General features: G+C 37.5%; 1 protein-coding gene across 1 annotated transcript in view; it reads right to left on the bottom strand.

Annotated features, from left to right (window-relative positions):
* Positions 1-11,340, bottom strand: part of TAFA2 (TAFA chemokine like family member 2) — a gene marked incomplete at its 3' end in the record, with an annotated part of 33,541 nt that extends 22,201 nt beyond the window's left edge. The window contains exon 1 of the mRNA XM_010177713.1: positions 11,235-11,340. Coding sequence (XP_010176015.1) covers positions 11,235-11,340 — 106 coding nt within the window. The remainder of the gene's footprint in view (positions 1-11,234) is intronic.
* Positions 11,341-20,976: the final 9,636 nt, after the last annotated feature.

A 20,976-nucleotide genomic window follows, 5' to 3' on the forward strand; every position in this document is an offset into this window, starting at 1 on the left:
CCTCAGCCTCCTCAACACTATAGACAGAATTTTTGCTCAGCCTGGTGAAAGAAAGCTGCACAAAGCAGACTGCTCTTTTATGTTTTTCCTGCTTTCTGTCATCTAAACCTCCAAACCAGACTCCATTCTCTGTAAGTATGCCATGGCTTTGTCCCCACCTATGTGGAGAAGTGGGTTTTTCTTGGTCACAGCCACCTTTTTATCAAATGATACTTTCACACTTTAACGGTCAAAATTTCAGTATTATCCCTCTGCAAATTTCAAAAATTCTTCCTGACTTTCTGCATATTTTAGTTCAACAAGGAGAAATGGAGCAAACATCAAATCCAAGTTTTACAACTAAACCTTTTTTAACACAACAGAATGATATTTGCAAAATGATACGCAGATATAAATGAATCCGTCACAGACTAGATTTCACTGTCTTCTGAACGGCAACATGAGACTTCATTTGAACAGCAGAAATAAAATAAAAACTTTACAATTTTATTCAGACATCATGACCCTGATACAGCAGAATACTTATTAGGCAGATAAAAGAACAATATCCAAACTGAGTTCTCCTGCTAAGAGACTTTCCAAAGTTCCAGAACATTTCCAATAGGTTGCAAACTCTTTGGTATGTGAATTCAGGGAAGTGTTCACACCTACACTGAAAGCTTGAGTTCCCACTTTGTGAAAGAAATCAGCTCCAAAGGGTGTTTCAGAGCATCTAAGAGAGATGTCTAAAACTGGGTGTTGTGGAAAATTCACTGAGTTTTCAGTTATGTTAGAAAAGCATGTAGTATTTTGTGAAGCTCCCATAAATAAATGATAAGCATTTTAAAAACACTAAAATGGCTCATGTAAGCTATTTCATCAGCGATAACCTTGCATTATTCTCTTTCATACAAGTCCCTCATATCTCTATATGCACATGCATGCACATATGCGTGCATACAGATACAGGCTTTGCTGCTTTGAAGCCCTTGATTTTTGCATCTTGGGCTCACACCAATTCCCTGATCTTCCAAAAAGATAAGACTCTTTTACAAATCTCTACTACAGCGGAAGACTGCCCCAGTGAGCCTTAAAATGGTAAATCCCCCTCAGCCCCTCAAAGAACAGAACTATAAATTTTGGTTCAGGAAGAAACCCAAAACCACATAAAGTATTTTTCTCCTGCTATTCCCCAGAATAGCTGACTGTTTCTGAACATTTCTTTGGCATTTTTGCACAACTAAAGAACAGCTGTTCTAAAATATTACATTGTACAAGCAATTACTTAACTTATAGAGTAAATTCAGTGAAGAGTGTCAAGAGAGAAGGGCATAGTCTTTAGACATCATCAGCAGAAAATTAATGTAGATGAAAGTTAGATTAACACATCCCCTGAATGCTGTAGAAATAATCCCCACAGAGGATGCGATGTTCCAGGCACAATTTCACCTGAATATGTGAAAAACCCTGGGTAGCATAACAGGGTGTGCAGTTGATACCAGCAGACACATGAGGCAGTCATCACTGTGTGTATGGAATGTGTGTTGGATGTATGGAATGTATACTGGAAAGCCTCAGGGGCAGTGCAGAAAACCCTAAAACCAGTACTGGGCTATATGGCCTCCATACCTGAAACCAGATTTAGACTTTGAAGACAGAATTGGTCCTAATCCTGACATTACAGTTATTTTACATATCTGGGTACTGTTAAGGATCAGATCATAACAGTCTGATATTGACGTATGACATTTAACGTATAAAAATGACATTGTCTTAACATGTTGAATTTGGAGAAATATAACAAGGGAAACTGTAAACTATTCAGATTTTCTTTTCAATTACATTCTTGTTTGATATGCCCAGACATTAATAAAATTTTATGAGTGATTCTCTGAGGAAAAAGATAGGAAAAAACAAAGTTGTCATACCTTTGGTTTCTTCACCAAAGAAATTTGGTTTCAGGGTCTTGGACATAAACTTTATACTAGCCATGACCTTCCAATATACCTCAAGGTCATCCTACCATCTGAGCTCCAAAGCCATCAAAAGATTTGGACACAGCTCTTCTACAACGCATGGCAAATTCCACAGCTGGAAACCTGCACATAAGGATTCACAGTTTTGGAGTAACTCAGCAGTCTCTTGTTATCATCATTAAGTATTTGTATAAAAATAGAGAATTGCATTTCCTCAAAAGTTTTATTTGTGTGAACTCACTCTGATATTTACGGTTAAAATTTTGCAATAATTTTCCCATTTACAGCTCCTATACTATCTGTCTATACTGGAAGGATCCTCTTTAAAGACAGTGTAGCCAATAAAGTCAATGAGTAAAAATGTTTCCAGAAAGGGAGAAGGAGCTGGGGAGTGAGTATAGGCAGCTGCAGCGACCCCATCATCTCAATGTTGAGTAGCAATCTGCTTCATGGTGTGAGATAGGAGTCTCCAGGTCACTAAACAGTCCTTCTCTTCCTTTTCTCTTCCTCCCTGATCACAACTGCATCTAACATCCATAGCTTTCCTTTTCTATTCTGAAGAAATGTTTATTTAAGACATTATCTATGATACAATGTACATTTAGACAAATAAAAAAATCAGAATGAAAAGGTAAGCCCTGAAAATAATATTTTAAATCTGGAAATGCTAACAATAATATACTACTATATGCTACATTAATCGAGCACTGAACAAGTTAATGAAACGAGGAAAATTCTGATCAACAGATCCAAGAGAGTAGTACTATTAAACCAAGACTAAGAGAATAAAGACGACCATCTACAGGGCTAGCAATATATTTCATACTATTTTTAAGGGTTTAGGCAAAAGTGTGGCATGCAAATGTAGAGCTCTGTTTTCCTAGGTATAAGGATAAAGGAATCTAGCAGAGTGTATTACTTAGCACAGATATCAAATCAACAGCACTAATATGAAAGAATATGAAACTGGAAAAGTAGAGCTTATTCCAGTGTTAGGGAAATGTCAATATTTACTCATGGCAGGAAAAAGTAACAGCAGGGTAAGCATACTATAAATGTTTTTTCAGTCCTAACATCTTACAATATTTTTCTAACAAAAAGCAAGAGAAAGCTTAATCTTCCAAGACAGAAATGGGCTCAAAAAACAGCTGATTGGTGGACCAGCTATACAACAAAAGATAACATTACTAAGTAATGAAAAGGCTGAAAATCTTATAAAGTTTGGCATTTCTAACTGTAAAATCAACCAAGTATGTAACTCTTGCAAGAATATAATCTTTTATGCAATCATCTCTTTTCCACCACAGCACAAAATCTGAATGTATTTAAGGAAAAGATGCTGGGTACTCAATTATGGAAAGTCAATAGAAATTTGACATTGGGATTACAAGATACGGCCCAAAATAAAGATTTGCTATGCACTGCCCTTTTACTTGTCTTAGAAAAACATCAGGAAACCACAATATTTGCCAAATATAAACAGAAATATTTTTAAGTCATCAATATAAAGGAAAATGCATGATATCTCATTGCAAGTCTCCAACTTCTTTCTCCATGGCTGCCTCAAGGACAGTCAAGACTCATCGTTAAGGTGGTGGTGGGAATGGGGGCAAAAACAAAGGCAATAATTTGCATTTGATGGAGCTGGCAGCACAGAGAAGAAATAGGCTTTACTCTGCTATGGCCATGATTTCTGCACCCATGTCCCAGTGAACCACCAGAACTACTGGCATCTTGTCAATTAGAGAAAATTATTTTCCTTTATACCCTGGCAGAGGGCCAAGGAATGTTATCTACTGAATTCCAACAGATATTGTATTAACATTTTAGATTGCAGTGGCGGATACTGATAGGAAAGTGTTTGTCTGACTATTCTATTTTATCTTCAAGTAAATGGCAATTTTGGGATCAGGTTCTGATCCTGATATAACTAAAAGTTTCAATTAATGCCCAAGCTAGATAAGAACATCTAATATCTTTCTTCTCCATGTCTGCTAAAATAACTATCATTTTCCTTTGTTTCTATATTTAAACATTAATTACACTCAGAATTAAGTTAGTGAAAACTGCACACAAAGCATTCTTATTTAAGAGAATTTATCTCTGGGACAAACTTCCACAAGAGATATTATCCATGTTTGACACATTTGGCAAATGTGACAAAAGAGCTTGATGACACAGGACTGACAGATCGACAACAGATGAGTGGATGCCTCCCTTTAATATTTTGATGGACCCCGCTGAATTTTCCAGCCTCACCTGCTAGCTCCTAAGGCATCCACACACATCTTTCTGCATACTTGCAATTTCTCTTATCTAAATATTAGGCAGTTTTCTCCCACCTAATTCTTGTCAAGAACACGGGAATATGCAGAACAACTCTTACATCCTTTGACAGGCCTACAAATCCAGAAGGTGCATGTTGAACACACACATTTTACCCACAGGGTCAGATCCCTCACCAAATGTTATGGTACAGACTCTTAAAAAAGTGCAAAGTGAGGAAAAGGTGGTACTGCTGCTGCTTACCCTTTATATTACAGCCTATATTGTGGAACTGGGAGGTTTGGTGCCCTCTTCAGCTCAGAGAAGTTTAAACCACCTATTTTATGTCTCCAAAGAATGCCATGACCTCCAGTAGGTCTCTTTCAGGAAGGAAGGACAAGAGGGAGTATGTGGCTATCTAGTGGTTACTTAGCTGGAAGGAGGGATGTCTTTGCTCCAGTTTCTGTCCTCTGCAACGAGGATAATTATTGCTTTTAAGACTGAATAAAAACACCCTCTATTTCTACATTATGAATGCTGTCTTCTACACAGTGTATAATTCTCAACAGAAAATACAAAGGTACATTCATACTAAAATACTATAACTTCATGATGAAGTCAGTTATTTTACAAAAAGGCAAAGGTTTGAACACTTCAGAGGTCTCCCATGTGTCAGTTAGGGCTATTCTTATCTAGACACTGCAAGTCTAAATACTAGCAATGTAGATCTCAAACCCCAAAATGAGAGGTAATCCCCTAATTTGCCTGATAAAATAAACTATTATCAGTAACCTGCACAGTCTTAATGCAATAACAAGACATCAGAGTAAAGGACCAATACAGTCCTTCAACAGCCCTTCCAAATGAATGTAATCTCCAGTGTGATTCCCAGTAGTAGAACTGGTTACATATATTCTGTAATGTTCCAGTTGTTGTAACATTCAAGAACTTTCGTATGAGTTTTCCATACAAAATACAATGAGATAAAAGTCAATCAGAGGTCTATGGTGGACCTTTTCTTACAGATTACTTCAGCAGGACTAATATATATAAACTTTATAATATAATATAATTACTTTTGTCATTATTATAAACTAGACACAAAAATATCTTAAAACAGAGAAAACTTATTTGTGCTGAGTAAAATTGAACCGAAATAAAAGAGCTTATAACAAATCTGCCTTTGGTGGGATGGATTCTTCTTTCCAAGTCTGCCCTCAGCCCAGAATCCCTCAACAAAGTCACATCTGGCTCCTTAAGTACCTTTCTTTCCTTCACCTCAAAAGGTTAGCTGTTTGTCTCTTCATCAACTTTCTCAGCTGTGCCCCAGTCTTTCCCCAGCCTTAGGCTTCCTGCAAGCTACTCTCTCTCCTTTTTACCTGACCACCCACATCTTCTGGAGACTTTCTCCCAGCCCACTCAAGAAAGTCTCATTTGGTCTGCAGCAAGCAGTCAGCACAAGAAAAAACAATGCCTTTGCTCTGCTACTTCAGATTTAAACATACAGCAGATTAGGAAGACAAATAAGAACTAATCATCAGTACTCAGAAGCATTTCTACTTAGGCATCATCTTTAGTAAACCTCAAGGTACATTCGTCTATGTCCATAATATATTATACTTCTGGTGATAAAGTTTTGTCCTGGGAGTCCAGGGAGTGCAAGCCAGTGCTAGAACTTAAATACTGACATCTGAACACGGGGTCACATGTATATTTGAAGCAACTTACACATAGGCAACTAGATGAATATCAGTCAGTGGGTAACCGTAGAGAGAAAGTTTGGCTAGGAGAAAATCTATTGCAAGTATCAGAGGATCAACGGTATCTTTAAGGCATAATTCACAGCACTGAGTTTGCAGAGCATTGTGCAGGATTCACCAGCGTGCCTCAAGTCCCTTGCACTGCTCTAGTGATGCAAAACCATAAATACAATACACATCATCCATTAAGCCATCTAAACAGCTGTCCTAACTCACCAGTGAATTTCACCCCTTGTGCCTGAAACAGACATGAGGGCATTGAGGCAATGCACAGAGGCCATCGCCATAGCTTTTAACAAAGTGCTATATTATCTCTCCTCAGAACAAATCAATTCCACAGCCCTAGGGTCAGGCAGAGCCAGGAGCCTGTCACATGCTGATTCAGCGCAGCGTTAGCATTACTGCACTTGCTAACATTGCCCTGCCGAATGCTAGAAGCTGAAAGAATGAACTTGTACCACCCCATCTGTCTGCAAGAGTTACGAGTCCTTCCACTCCCTCTCCAGAACCAGGCGTAGTAGTGCCCATACTGACCTACAGTAACCCGTTTGATTAAGATCATTCATTACAATGAGATTTCATCCCGTAAAAAAAGTTTACATTGTCAAAGAGACACACATGTGGGACTTGTGTTAGACTCCATGGAGTCCTGTTGAGGGCCTGGCACCTTTTGGTTAATTTTCCTAATAGAAAACATGACAAATCTAGACATAAGCTCTTGTAAAGCAAACAGAAATGATGACTTATCCAAAGATGGTAAAATACCTGGGCACAATTATTAAGCTGCATTTCTTACTCAGTTCCACAAAGACTTAAAATTTTCAGCCAGTTCCTTAGATTTTCCAGGACTGTCCTGCACATTTTATTCATATTCTTTTCACTAAACAACAGGAAAGAAACCTGCTGACCAAGGAAGGGGATGACTGCTAATGAAAGTCCACCCACGTCAAAAAACACATCAGCATCACTTGAAAGCATGCTACCACTACTCCTGTGTTTCTTGCTTCTCATAGTCATGCCCATTCCCAAACCCCAGGCACGCATGTGGCACAGACAATATCCTACATCACAACAGTGGTGCCAGCAGTTCTTCTGCCCTGGCAACACAGCAGAGAAAGGCAGACTCATCCAGCAAGGGTGATCTAACTAGGAGTTTTAGAGGCTCAGTGGCTCCTTCATTCAGCTGGGTTTCAGAACAGCTACTCCTCTGCAAGGAGAAACCAAGATTTATTTTCTCCTTGTGAATAGCCAGGCATTCCCTCAGACTTCTAATTTAGTGCAAATTCACAGACAAGCAGGAGCAGCAATTCTGCATCACAAACAATAAAGAGTTTAGTTTAACTGTATGATAGGCATCAGATGAATAAGTTCCACTTCTGAGTGAAATTTTTTAAATGAAAATAAATTATCATGCCTTTTTATCTAGCAAGTCCAAAAATATTCAATTACTTTATTTATCTACCTGGAGTGTTTTCTGGTTCCATAACAAATTCCTTCTGGCAAGCAAGCATTCACGATTAGCCATATTTTTAAGTAGCTTTTTATTTTCTCCAATGATTTAAAATTTAATTAAAAGTTTATTGTTTTGTATTTTGAGGGATATTAAACTATGCTCAGATTCAAATGCATCCTCTATTTATATTATGTTATTGCTTTATCAATGTAAAAAAACTTAAAGGTCAAAGAAATCTGAATTTTGAAAGAGTCTTTAGTTTTAGGATAGAAACTGTGTCTCACAGTAGCCTCTTGTCTACAAAGGAGTGCTTGTAAGAGGCTATCAGTATACTTCTTTCTCAAAAGGACCAGTTCAACACTTGAAACCTTAAACACAGGATGTGATACAATGTTCACCAAATCAATTCATGGTCCCTAGAACAGAAATACCAAATAGGCAATGGTGCTGTACTGATGCCTGCCTGCCATACCTGTCAGTGAACACTATAAGTTTGCACAGGTTTATTTGTTTTCCAAGGGCTAGCAATGAGTAGGAAGACCAGGATCAATCTTATAATAAAATACCCCTATGGATTTCTTTCAGCGACCCTCAAGGTATATCAGTTTTTAGACTCATAACCTTGATAATATCCTTTTGGAGACTGTTATGCCACTCTTTACTTGTCTTCTCATACATAGCTACTGAAGCACAAATGGATCTGGTACGGCAAGCTGATTCGCAGGTGCATGTGCTTGGGTAAGGCACACATTACCATAGTATCAGGGTCCCCAGCAAAATAAAAAAGAAAAAGCGGAGTTCATGTTTCTTTCCAGAAGACCCGATAAATCGAATGCAGTATGTTGAATGAAGTATGTGCACATGCAGAAACTATGCAGGAGAACTCATAATCCTGTGTGTGTCAAAAAATGTGAGCTTTGTGTTTTGTTTTAAACACTTTGAGTGTTTATTTCTTTTAGCTCTTGAACGTCCTGCCCAGACTGCTGTAACTTTAACAATCAGCAAAGATAAAGGCAATAGACATCTTCAAACCAGTCTTCTCAAGAGAAAGAAGGATGGATTTAGCACCCATGCACCTGACACTGAAAAGCTGTAATCTGAAATCCCAGTTTGTAACTCTGGTGGTTGCTCAACTGGATCTCAGGGCCTCGTTCCCCTTGCCCTACCTCAGCCCCTGTTTTTCTTGCTCATGACTTAGGATTTCTCAATTGTGCCATATCCCTGAAATAAGCGCAACAAGCCTAGAGACGGCCTGTCAGAGTCAGCTGTTTATATCCCTGCTGAAGTCTGCCTGGAGACCAGAATGCTCATTAAACAATTTTTCACACATTGATGACCTTTCCTGCTTTATCTTTTTCTTTTCTTTTACAATAGCCTTCAGAAAAAGAAATGGGTTTAAGAGTTGGTGCAACTGATGCATAATATGACTAAGTCAATAGGAAAGTAAAGATTTTTTAAAATGTAGATTATTGATCTTTGAAATTGCAAGGGCTCCTTCAAAGCCATTAAGGGTTTTCATGTCAATATGTTAGTAAGGACTTCAATAAATTAAGATTAATGATGCTAGGGATAATTATCATTGAAGAAACTCACATTTTTCTCAGTATTTGGAAACTCCATGCTAGGGTGAACACTGTCAGGTTTTCCTTGACTGCACCTTAGCTCCATTTCTCCTATTTGGGTAGGGGGAAGATTTTCTTTGACATAATGGGAAGTTAAACTCCCAGTTTCTTTGGAAATCAATGGTAGTTGAGCTGCATAACTCTGATTTCTGCTTTTTAAAATAATCCCCCATATGCAGTGGGTGCAACTGATTTGCAGATCTACTAAATCCAGAAGTCAAAATCCTTCTGAATATTTTTCTTTCTAAAAGAAGCTGAACATGTACAATAGTTGCTTTTCTAAATTAAACACTCAAGTCATGCTTCATCTTATTACTGTTCCCTGTAAGACTTCATTTATTTTGATAAGAGGTGAAAAGTTTCAACTTCAAGAAAAAGAACCAAAGCTTTCTGTTAACTTGCAGGAATGTAAAGAAGTTCTTATGGCTAATAACCTGATTTTGCAGAGGGCTCACATGCATATTTTTTTTAGCTAAAAACATCAAATTCAATATTCCTCAAGTTATTTTTGCTCCAAGGCTGGGGCTCAAACACCAGGTACTGTCCAGATAGTTAATGGCATAGCTCTGATGGGGTTTCCTTGCATGAATATATCTGAAAAGCTAAAGTTCGTGGGAGATGATTTGATTCTCATTTATGAAGAACTAGTTCCCCAAATACTCCTTGGGTTTAAAATTTGTTTCCATTAAATATTTGGTGACAGATTTTTCCTCATCAATTTTTTCAAAAACAGTAGCAAGCACACTTTGGTAAAGTTTGAATTGGATTGAGGCAAACACAGCTTGACCAGCTTTTGTAGATGGAATCAAAATGATCTGGAGATGGGCTTTTCAATTTTTAAAGAAACATAAAGACAAAATAATTCTGAATCCAGGCTAGGATATCTTGGTTCTTTTCTAATAGATGACTAAACTGGCAAGCCACAGCACAAATCCATATTCTGGTTTGGAAGGGGAACAAAGGCTGAGCAAGGGGTGTCAGGACAGATCTTGTCTGGCACGATGCCCATCTTCAGTGGCCTGCAGGACCACATCAGAATCTGTTTTGTCTGCAGCCAAATTGCAACTCAAAAAAGACTTTGCAGAAAGTGTCTCTGCATCCTGAAGTCCTTAATCAGTGAGGCATTTTGAAGAAATATATCTTCACACAGCAGACAAATATCTAGCAGCTAGATACATAAAATACTTGCCCGTGAAATCCTATCATCAGACGGAACATTACAAAATGTACATGAACACAGGGAGATGAACTGACTGGTATTATTAGAATCCTTTCCCAGTATTTAACTCATTAGGCTCTCGGTAATGTTCATGTCCCATCCTTACTTTAACCAAATTTTTAGAGTTTATTCTCATCTTGAATAAGCAGGTAAGCAGACAATAGACACAATATGAAAATGAGAAGTGGACTTCAAAATCCTATTATAATGCAGATCACATTTCAAGCTATATTAGCCTATAAGAAGATATCAGTACAGAGAGCTTGTTCCTTGCATTAAGTGTTTACAGAAACACACACACAAAAAGAGACCTTTTTACAAGCTTCAATAAACCATCACAAATTCTGCTGGTGTGTATACAATTTAAGGACTGGAACGACCAAGAGGAAATAAATCTCACATTGTTACAAGCTTCTAAAGTTCCTGGTCCAGTGTTAGGAATGAAGCATAGAAGACAGACAATACTGCAAGGCAATGGCCTTTTTCGGGTGATGGAATAATAACATTCATCCCACATTATCTATGAAGTAAGTCTTGACACATAACTGCACACAATACCAGCATACATGTTACTAAAAATTGCTTCTTTCTAAGGTTCATCCCAGAAATTAATTTGTAGCACACACATGTGCTTATTATCTATTGTTATGAGAAAAGCAGTATTTATTAATTGATTTTTTTACTTTACCACCTTTTTTACCATCTTTTCAACTGTACCATCATTAAAAAAAGAATTAAAATCAGCAAATGATGAAAATGGGACTGAAATACTTAAATTCTCAATAAATTAATAAAACTCTATCCATTGAAAACTCTCGTCCTTTGGTAAAAATTAGTGGATCAAAATCAAGAGACAAACATGCTCCTAAGGAAAACAGGTTGCATAGACTGGACACTTCTAAACTTATTGACAGAGGTCACAGACATGACAGTATAATAGAACAAAACAGAATTTCTTACCTTTGTGATGATTTGCCCCAGATGCTAATTTCCCCCACAGTGTTATAACAAATATTATTATTAGCAGTTTTCCTTTTGTTGCTTTCTGTAAGTATCTCTTATTCATCCTAAAAACAAAAATACACAAAAATTAGTATTTATCTTAAGATCTCTTAGAAAAACCAACTGTCTTAATTTAAAGAGTTTTCAATAAGTTTTTCTAAGTGTCTGACTGACAACCCTTAAGTCTTAAATTCTGTTTAGTTCTAAATGAGTTAGATCACATAAAGCATCAATTATAACCTCTCTCACTGGTCTGCCATTGTTCCTCCACCCTGCTCAATACCAGGAGACTTCAGCACCTCCACTCATCACGTTTCTCTCAAGGCACAAGCACTGTTTATAACCACAGCAGACTTCAAAGCTGGCAAGAAGGATGAATCCATGCAGCTATGTAGCAGGTTTTGACGAACAGAGCAGTTCCACTAGTGTGTTTGGGAACAGACATGGTCAACGTGGTTCTCTTTGACCATGTAGTGGAGTTTTTAGATTTTGGGATTGCAACTCTTTTTGGATTGTGCCCATGAGTCATAAGGTGATAAAAGATTTGAATAGACCTCCAGCACACATACCAACCCTCCCACAGAGAAATCCTGTTAGGTAGACACAAATGGTTTGGAAACATGGACTTGAGCAGGACAGATTCACTAGTCTCTCCTCTCTATTTTTGGGTAATGAGATTTGATTTATTGCACCAAGGGAAGTGGCACACAGCAATCCTCATCTTGCTCAGTCATGTTTTCACTGTGACAGGAAGCCACTGCAGTGGTTCAAGAGCAAGGTAACACATTACTTATTTCTCAGTAGCCTCCTTCAAAGACAAAATGTCACTCCACTTGCCAAAAAGACAAGTTCAGGAACATAGTCTCTAATGCTTAAGGATTACAGTTGTGCAGAGAGGGGTAAGAGGTATAATAATGAAATCTTCTCTCACTTTTCATTTTCTATAGAAAAGCACTAGGCAGCTGGCTAAGAAACAGCTTGGCACAATGGTCATGTTTCTGCTCATAGGTCAATAGGACGATGATGCCTATTTCAAATCACTTCTACTAGAAAAGCTGCAAATTTGATCACTTGAACAAAATTATTGCTGTTTTGTAATGCTTGAAACTAGGGTGCCTTTCTGAGCAGAAAAAAAAACTGCATTGCTTCAGTATGGTTGTACTTTTGTCTCCTATTATGTTCATAAGAAGCCCAAAGGAATTTAAGAGCATCTCGTTTGCTCTGTTCATGTACAACGCTACCTTGGGCAACCACAACTCTGTGAAAGGCAGACTGCTCTAATACAGAACTAACCACTATCCTATTCAAAGTCCCAAATCTCTTTCCATTCCTTCGAAGCAACTCCTTTCCTCTGAGCAAATTGCTTTCTCACACAACACAGATACAAATTGCCATTAAGGCAACCTCCCTACACCCCACAACTCCAATCATGATTTCTAGACTTGTAACTAGACAACTTCCCCCAAAACCACCAATCTTGCTCTCCAGGAGACTGATGAGATCTTGTTAAGCACCGATAAGTTTCCACACCAGGCTGTGTGTAACAAAACACTACAACTCAAATTAAGAATCTACTGAGGAGTGTACCAAAACCTTTTAAACCTGAATTCAGAGCAAACAGAACCCGGCATTCTTTGACAGAAGTCACACATCTACTGTGTGTTTCCCAGAGGTTCAGATATCACATTTATCAGGGAAAAAGAGAGAGGAATAAGCAAGCATTATATCTAGGTAGGTGGATGTGCCCCTGAAAGACTGACTGATTAATAATCACAGTGGAGGTCACAGTGTGCTGTGAACCATGCCAAGCTCTGCTTTCTTGCACTGATTCCAGTGCCTTTGAAGTGTAAACTGCATATTCATCATCAGGTCCAGGTTTATGAAGCACTCAAAGCTAAAGGGAAATATATTATTTGTCACTGTAAATAAGAACAAAAAAATGAAATTGGAATACACATTCAGCATATGCTCTTTCACAGCTATCTCTCTGAACAGAATATGAATTAACTCTTTCACTCCTGGATTTTCATACTGCACCTGCTACGATGCTGGTGTCAAGTCATCTCTCACTAAAATAAAATGCCTCACCTACCCAACACTGCTCAAAACCCAGTGCAACATTAACCAAAGTTGAATCTAATACAGTTCCTTCCTGTACTCTGCTGATGCCAGATTCACTCACTGTGTTGTGAGGCTGGCTGCAAATGTACAGTAGAAAATGTAAATAGATGAGAAAATACAGTAGCAGCAGGGGGGAGAGAGGAAATCAGCCTATCTGCCTGTGAACAGCAGCCCCTCGGGGCAGGTGGCAGAGTGAATATACAAACCTCTGCCCACAGCCCAGCACTCCAAAGAGAAGTATGCCAGCACTGAATACAGAAGAGACTGTTCTGCAAAGCAAAGGAAGTGTTTCAGCTTTGACATTGGCTCAATGCCATTACCAGGTTTTCCAATCATAAGAAAAACAATACAACACTTCTGTACCATAAGCCTATTACACTATTCTGTATTACTTATTTGTGGTATTCACCTTTAGATGAACAAAAACAATAACTTTGTCTTATAGCAGTCCCATAATAGGCACAATTAACAGAAAATTCAGTGCAAATAGCAGTTCTAGTTTGGGACTAATAGTTCATAGGTCATCATCAGAATTACAAAAAAAAATCTCATCAGTTAAAGCACTCATAAAATACAGCAGCTCAAATAGGAAAAAGTTGGAAGATGATGTCACGTTTCAAACTAATTATGCAGCATAACACTACACCTGCGGTTGTGTGCATTGGCCACTCACAACAGTCAGTCCAAGGACAGATGAGTGGCTGCATAAGCACAAAGTATGAAGCACTCTGCTCCCAGCAGTTGTGATACACACATAGAAGCCACATTACAGCAATACAGCTCTACAAATAAAAAATGAAGGGTTTGTAGTCCAAGAAACTCAGTGGGTTGGGAGGGATGCACCTCATCAGCAAAGCAGGCAAACAGCTGGGTAACAAGGAGAGGCCATGAGATATGCTGCTCAGTATCTGAGTGCATGTGTTATCACCTGGGCTCAGAATTGTGATGCTGGTTATTCTTGGTGGATTTGCAAAACAGCCTACAACATAGCACTGAGAAGACACTGGAACTAGATAGCATTTGACCTCAGCTCTGAAACATAACTATTAGCCTCTTGCAATCCTTATCTATGTCAAGTAAGTGCATCCAGGAAATAAAATTCAGTTTATTACCATACTCTTATTACACTAACATAACAGGCTGTGTTAAATAGAACAAATGAGCTCTGAAATGAGGTCTACTTTTACTAGAGGTGACACAGAGCTCCACAGACAAACTACAGCTATTAACCTGAACAGTTTTCTTGGAGACATTTTCCTCTACTATTTACCTTCCCTCCTGCAGAACCTTTCCCTCACTGTGATTCTTATAGCCTTCAATAATGCCACATAAGCCAAAGGTCATCAAAATTGAGAATAGCCATGCTATAGGAGAAGCTTACATTTGAAAATCAGTTCTACACAAAAATACAAACTCTACACGTAACAAAAATTTCCATCAGTTTCTAACCCCAACATATTGGAAATAAACCCAAAGAATTCTCAGCACTTTCATGCAAAAAAGGACATGAAAGGCTGCCATGTTTGAGTTTATTTTTCAATGTACTTAGAGGCAAGGAAAAAGAAAGGTAGCTGTTTTTGTGGTTCCAGGGACATATTCAAAATAAAATAAAAAGTTGACACCCACCTAATTGAAACAGGCAGTAGGTGAGTTTGAGATGACTCTGCTGTGAGCAGCTCTTCACTAACACCATAACACAGTCAATAAATTAATAGGATTTGTTACTTTTGCTCCATAAGATTCCTTTTCCCTGAAGCACACTCCATAAGACCATCAGCAATCTGGTATCATGAACTCAAGAATAGACTCGTTTGTGATTAGTGACGAAAATAGGTTAAATATTGCAGGATTTTTTTTCTCAGAGTGAAACCACATCTGATACTGCAGAGAAGCTTCACAAACTGCTGTTTCAGTAGAAATCCTTCACCCTGGCTGCTGTGGCTCATCAGAAGCAAACTGAATACACTTATAGGTTGCACAGGCTCTCTTCATTTCTGCTCCACCTCATTGCCAGCCCCCTCCCAACAGCAGATGTGGCCCAACTATTCAGTGGTACTGAGACTGTCATGTGCAGATGTGTATTTTTATTTTCACTGCAGCAATGTTACATCCATAAGCTTCTGAGTTTCTACTTTCATCTTTTTCTGCTTCTGAGCTTGAGATCAGCCACCTTTCCAACAGTTCAGAAATAGAGGAGAATCACATGGGAATTACCTTACATTGTATGGCCAGTGCTAAATTGCCTTTCTCTCCTATTTTAAGTGAAGTGTAACCTCATGTAATCTTTATTGTTGAGGAGAAAAAAATGTAAGGAAATAATAGTGTTCATTCTTCCCTTAAGAGCTTATACACAAATAAAATTCTCATCTGTTTTCTAGAGTAACAGCATTTTTCTCTGTTGCTCCTTTTCTTTCTTTTCTTTACAAACATCAGCTTCTGTGAAGCTGTTCAAAATTCATTAATTCCTGCTTTACATATGTAGAAACTTTCAGTGTCAGTAAGATCCATTTGTCTTCTGCAAATACTTACACCCTGTGAATGCATGTTTTCATAGAGAAGTGTAAGCCTATTTCTCTACTGAATCCTGATGAAATGTTTAAGAGACAAAAACCTGATAGAAAATTAGTCCCACATTCTCTTTCTTTTCTTTTTATAACAAATATTTTATTTGCTAGTTCAGAGAAATCCTAAATGAGTAGTAGAAATCACTTCTGATCCAAAGTCTCTTATACAGAAATAATGCACTCATTTAAATTATGTTCTGTACTGTGTTGAATCTTACATTATTTATTAGTTGTATTAGTTTCTACATCTCATGCAATTCAGGTATTTGCAGTTTTATTTAGCCTTTCCTGTGTAAGCTAATGCAGATTTTAAAATGCCCCTCTGGTGGATAAGATTGCTTTGTAAAAGTAACACCAATATGACCCCCGCCTTTGCATATATATAAATTTCCTCTATGACATTTCTGTCATATTTGCTCAGTGAACAAGTAATTTGCCACTCTCCTTACTTCAGGTACAAGGTAGCTAGTGAAAATCAATCTTCTTTCTGCTTCATACATCACAGCCTGTAACAGACACAAAGTGCATTCTGATTCTGAAATGAAGCTGGGGGAAAAACACAGACCTCTTCTCATAAGCTATTTCTTTGAACTAGGTGGGCAAGGAAAGAAAGAGAATAGGTATTTAGCCCAGCAAAGCACACAGGTCTTATGTAGGAATCAGAAGGGAAATCTCTGTATGCAAAGTAAAAGGGGTGGGTTTTGCTGGTTTTTTGGTTTGGTTTTTTTTTTTTTTCCTCCAAAAAGTTGTCATTTACCACTGTGGATCTTTTAATAGCAGAATAACTAGTCCTAGAGAGATTAGTCTTGCTATTGAGAAATATTCAGAAATAGTTAAAGCATTGTTGGCAGATCAATACAGTCAGGTTGTCACTGTTACTTTCAGCTGAAGTGTACTAGTGGAAGCAGACTGAAGAATTTTAGGCTTAATGTCATAAGGTGGGCTTTTGAAAGGCTACTGTGCTAAGACTTAAGACACTGAGGCAAATCAATTCCTTTTCCCAAAAGTACTTCAGCATATGATTGACATGCATGTCCATACTGCTTTTTATTTCAATGTGTGACTTAAGCACATACTTTCTCAAACAGATGTATGCACACAACATGAGTTCTTGAAAAACAATTAGTGAGTGAGCTTTTATAAGAAGAGACAGTTTCAAGACAAGAAAATCTCTCAAATATCTGAAAAATAAAAGTTACAGAATATATTAAAATATGCAATAAACCAAAACACATTTTTCTTTACATACTGCAATTAGTTTCCCAGTAGCAGGAAACTGGAGACAGATGCACAAACAGGTAATTATATTTGCCACCAGTGTTTCATAGCACTTGGATGTGAAATTTACATATATATTATTGTTTCCAAAATCTGATAAGCATGGATGCTTAAATTGCCAGAGGTATAAAATGCTTTAGCCACCTAGCTGTGTGCCACCTCACAGCTAAAAACCCTAGGAGATTATGGGGAAAACATTTTTCTTCCAAGAGGGTATGTACAGTTGTGATGACATTGCCTTGAAAACTCAGATGATACTGATGAATGGCTTTTCCTCTAAACTGCTATCAATGTTAATCTCTCCTGCTTCCAGATCGACACCAGTTCTTTGTAGACACAATTGATTGTAATTTTCACCTTCATTAATTTTCAGATGCAACATCTAACTGAAAGCAGTAAAGAAAGCAAAGAGTAAACAAGAAATGCACTGTCCTCCTAGCCAGCTTCAAACAATACAAATGTATTTAACTATGTATATACTAAATTTCTGTCTTGGTTGTTTCATCAGAAACAGCAAAAGAGTGTTCACCTGATCAACATTGATGCTGACACATTACTAAGTACACAGAAAGAAAATGTCATAAATTTTTGTAGTGTTAGATTCTGTACTTCTATGTATTTATGAAAATATAAAACTAACAGTATTAATCTAGCCAGCCTTAGACCTGCACATGCCATTCATTGTGTTTTTAAGTGCTAACATAAAACATTAAAGAATATTTAAACGTCCGAGATATTTGAATATCTTTAATCCACCCAAGGATGTCCTACATCCCTGTGAAATAAGCTTTCACGGTTAAGTGTTCAGTATTAGAAGATACTTAGGCTCCAATTCACATAATTTTCTCAGATATTATTATGCCACTTTAAACTCTTTTCCAGTTTCTGTGCTTAAGGGAGCTTTAAGTTGTAGGGGGTACCATCATTTAATCATCACGGCAGTAGTATTTGCTTATATCTTATATGTGATCCTCTTGTAGATGGTTATTTAAATTTTCTTTATTCATATCTCACTAACCAATCAAAAGTTTAACTGAAAAAAAGAAAGGATAACAGTTCAGTGGGCTTTGAACAAAATGTCTCACTGAGACCTGAATCACTAGGTATACTGTGATTTCATAAAGGCCATTGCAGTGGCAGAGATAAGCCTTCAAATCTATCAAGGCAGAGAGAGCATCAAATATTAGTGGAGAATGGCAACTGAAGTGCCTATAACTAAAAGCAGGGACGAAAATGATCTGGGCAAGCATAAGCCTATTAGTCTGACCTCTTCAGTTTGCAAGAGCTTAGAATAGGCTTTGAAGAAAAGGATAAATTAAAGATAGAGAAGTAAATAGAACAGAGGAGAAAATGTAGCAGTGTTACCAAGGGTAGATTGTGCCAGACTAACTTGACAGCTTTTTTGATAAGATAACTGATTTTCCAGACAAAGAAATGAAGTAGATATAATTTGTCTGGATTTAGATAAAGCATTTTCTACAGTGTCACTCTGGAACTTACACATTAAGTCAAAGACTCTATGGATTACTACAAGAATTGAAAGGTGGATCCAGGTGTGACTACAGCAAGTAGTACTGGAAGTGAGTATCAGGGATTAATAGCATTTCTGCTACAAGTTGGGAATTCATAATTTGAAACAACAGATGTGAAAAACAACTAGTTTTTGTCACCAAGAGCACATCAGTATCAATATGACATGAGATGGCTGTGGAAAAGGGAAATCTTATAAATTACTACATGGTATATTTCTAATAAAGACACAGAAGGAAAAGTATTAATTTAAATTCTTAAACTATCATTCAGAATAATCTATAGAGTTCTGGCCAGCCATCTTCATGAAAGAAAAACTGAACCCACGAAACATGTGGGGACAGTCTTCTATGATGGTCACAGGAATGAAGACTCTACCACAGGAGAAATTTGAAAGAGCTTGGTTTGTGGAGCAAAGCAAAGGCTGAAAGGAAACAGGGAAATCAAGGAAGGGAAATAAACACATCCATAAGAAACAGATTAGATGGCAGCTTGCCAACAGGCAAGATCAGGATGCTCAGCTCAGTGATTCAGGAATTCTCTTCCAGTCTTGTCTCTACATCAGTATCATGATTCCTTTTGTGTACATTAGTACACAAAGTCAAGTGTTAGTTTTTGCACAAATAAAACTATAAGCAAGTTTTTTCCAAGCGCATTAGTGTAGTGGGTTTTTGCAAGTCATTTCACTCTCTGCAAAAAAATAAAAATATTTTTTTAAGTCACAGTATTTCTTTCAGCAATATACCATATGAAAAAACTGTGAGACTCCTCACTAATGACCTGAACCCATGCTGGGTTCCATCCAAAAATTGGCCATGCTGATGAACATCTGATAAGGGGAATATTCTTCCTTATTTTTCAGCATCTTCAAGGTATAATTGCCATCTCTGTGTCATAAAATTTAAAATGGACCTGATGGTCACAGTACTGTACTGGTGGACCATTCAGTACTAAAATTGTTTTTTTACTACCTTTAGTGAATTAACATCATACTGTTGAGCACGGGTGCTTATTACATGATTAAGACTCTCTCACTTTTTTTAGAACCCACTCTCTTTTCTATCACTCTGGCTTTCAATTGAAAATCTTCCTATTGTCATCCTGTTTTAACATTGACATCATGCAAACATAAAACTGGTAAGCATCACAATTGTCAAGATATGAAGGAGTCTTGTTTTCCACAAAAGTCCAAATGTAAATAACAAAAACTATATACTTTCAAAAATTAACTAAGCATTTTAATATATAAACAGAAGAAACAATACCTTTTAAAGTATTTTAAAAGTGTGAATTCAATAACTGAAGATTTTCTGTTATTATTAAATCCATTTAAAGTGACCACTGTCTTAAACGTAATGTCTTTCAAGCAATATTGGAGGACTAATTCTGGGATTCTTACATGGATGCAAGAATATGGATGAAGTGCTATGGTTATATTACACAGCCTTGCCAGGCCTGAAATTTATTATGTTCATAGGAACCATTCCAATTCTACGGCACGACTTACCTGCTGAAGGTTAGATTTTCTTTTTCCAAAGAATTCTTCTGGTAAATAACACTGATAGTCCTCTTCACATGAACAGGGAAGCAAGACTCAGACTAAGTTCCCCCTTGCTTTTTTCATGACAATTATATCTGTCACTAAGCATAGTAGCACTTCTGACAAATAATACATAGGTCTAAGTCCAATCTATGTTTTCTCCTGACTCTCAAATATTTTGGGCCACACTTAAAGGTGAGGGTTCAAGTGTAAATAAAGAATGGCAGGTTACTCAAATCACAGAAAAATATGAAGCTTGCTTGTGCAATGACCAAAATAGCTCTAAGAGCTGATATAACACGCTAAGAAGACAGGAGAGTTGTTGACTGGGAGCAAACCTAATTGAAACAGGGTTGGAACACATTCCTCCACCCTTTTAATGTCAAGTCCTAGCACATGCTCATTCGTTACAGTCACCATAAGCACCACTTTCAGGGAAAAAAAGAGTGAGATCAAAGTTAGACCAGGCTTTTCTAAAATATTGATCTGGTACACGATGCAAATCTCCATTCCTGAGCTAGTGCACAGAAAAAGACTTCTTTGACTCTGAGAGATGCTAAAGAAAGGAAGCCAGGCTGCACAAACCTTCAGCTACCAGCTTGGAAGTAGAACATGAAGTCCAGCAGCTAATCAAGATACAGAGCCTTGTATCACAGAATCACAGAAT

This window comes from Antrostomus carolinensis, unplaced genomic scaffold (genome assembly GCF_000700745.2).
Source record: "Antrostomus carolinensis isolate BGI_N321 unplaced genomic scaffold, ASM70074v2 scaffold6521, whole genome shotgun sequence".
Lineage (NCBI taxonomy): Eukaryota > Metazoa > Chordata > Aves > Caprimulgiformes > Caprimulgidae > Antrostomus > Antrostomus carolinensis.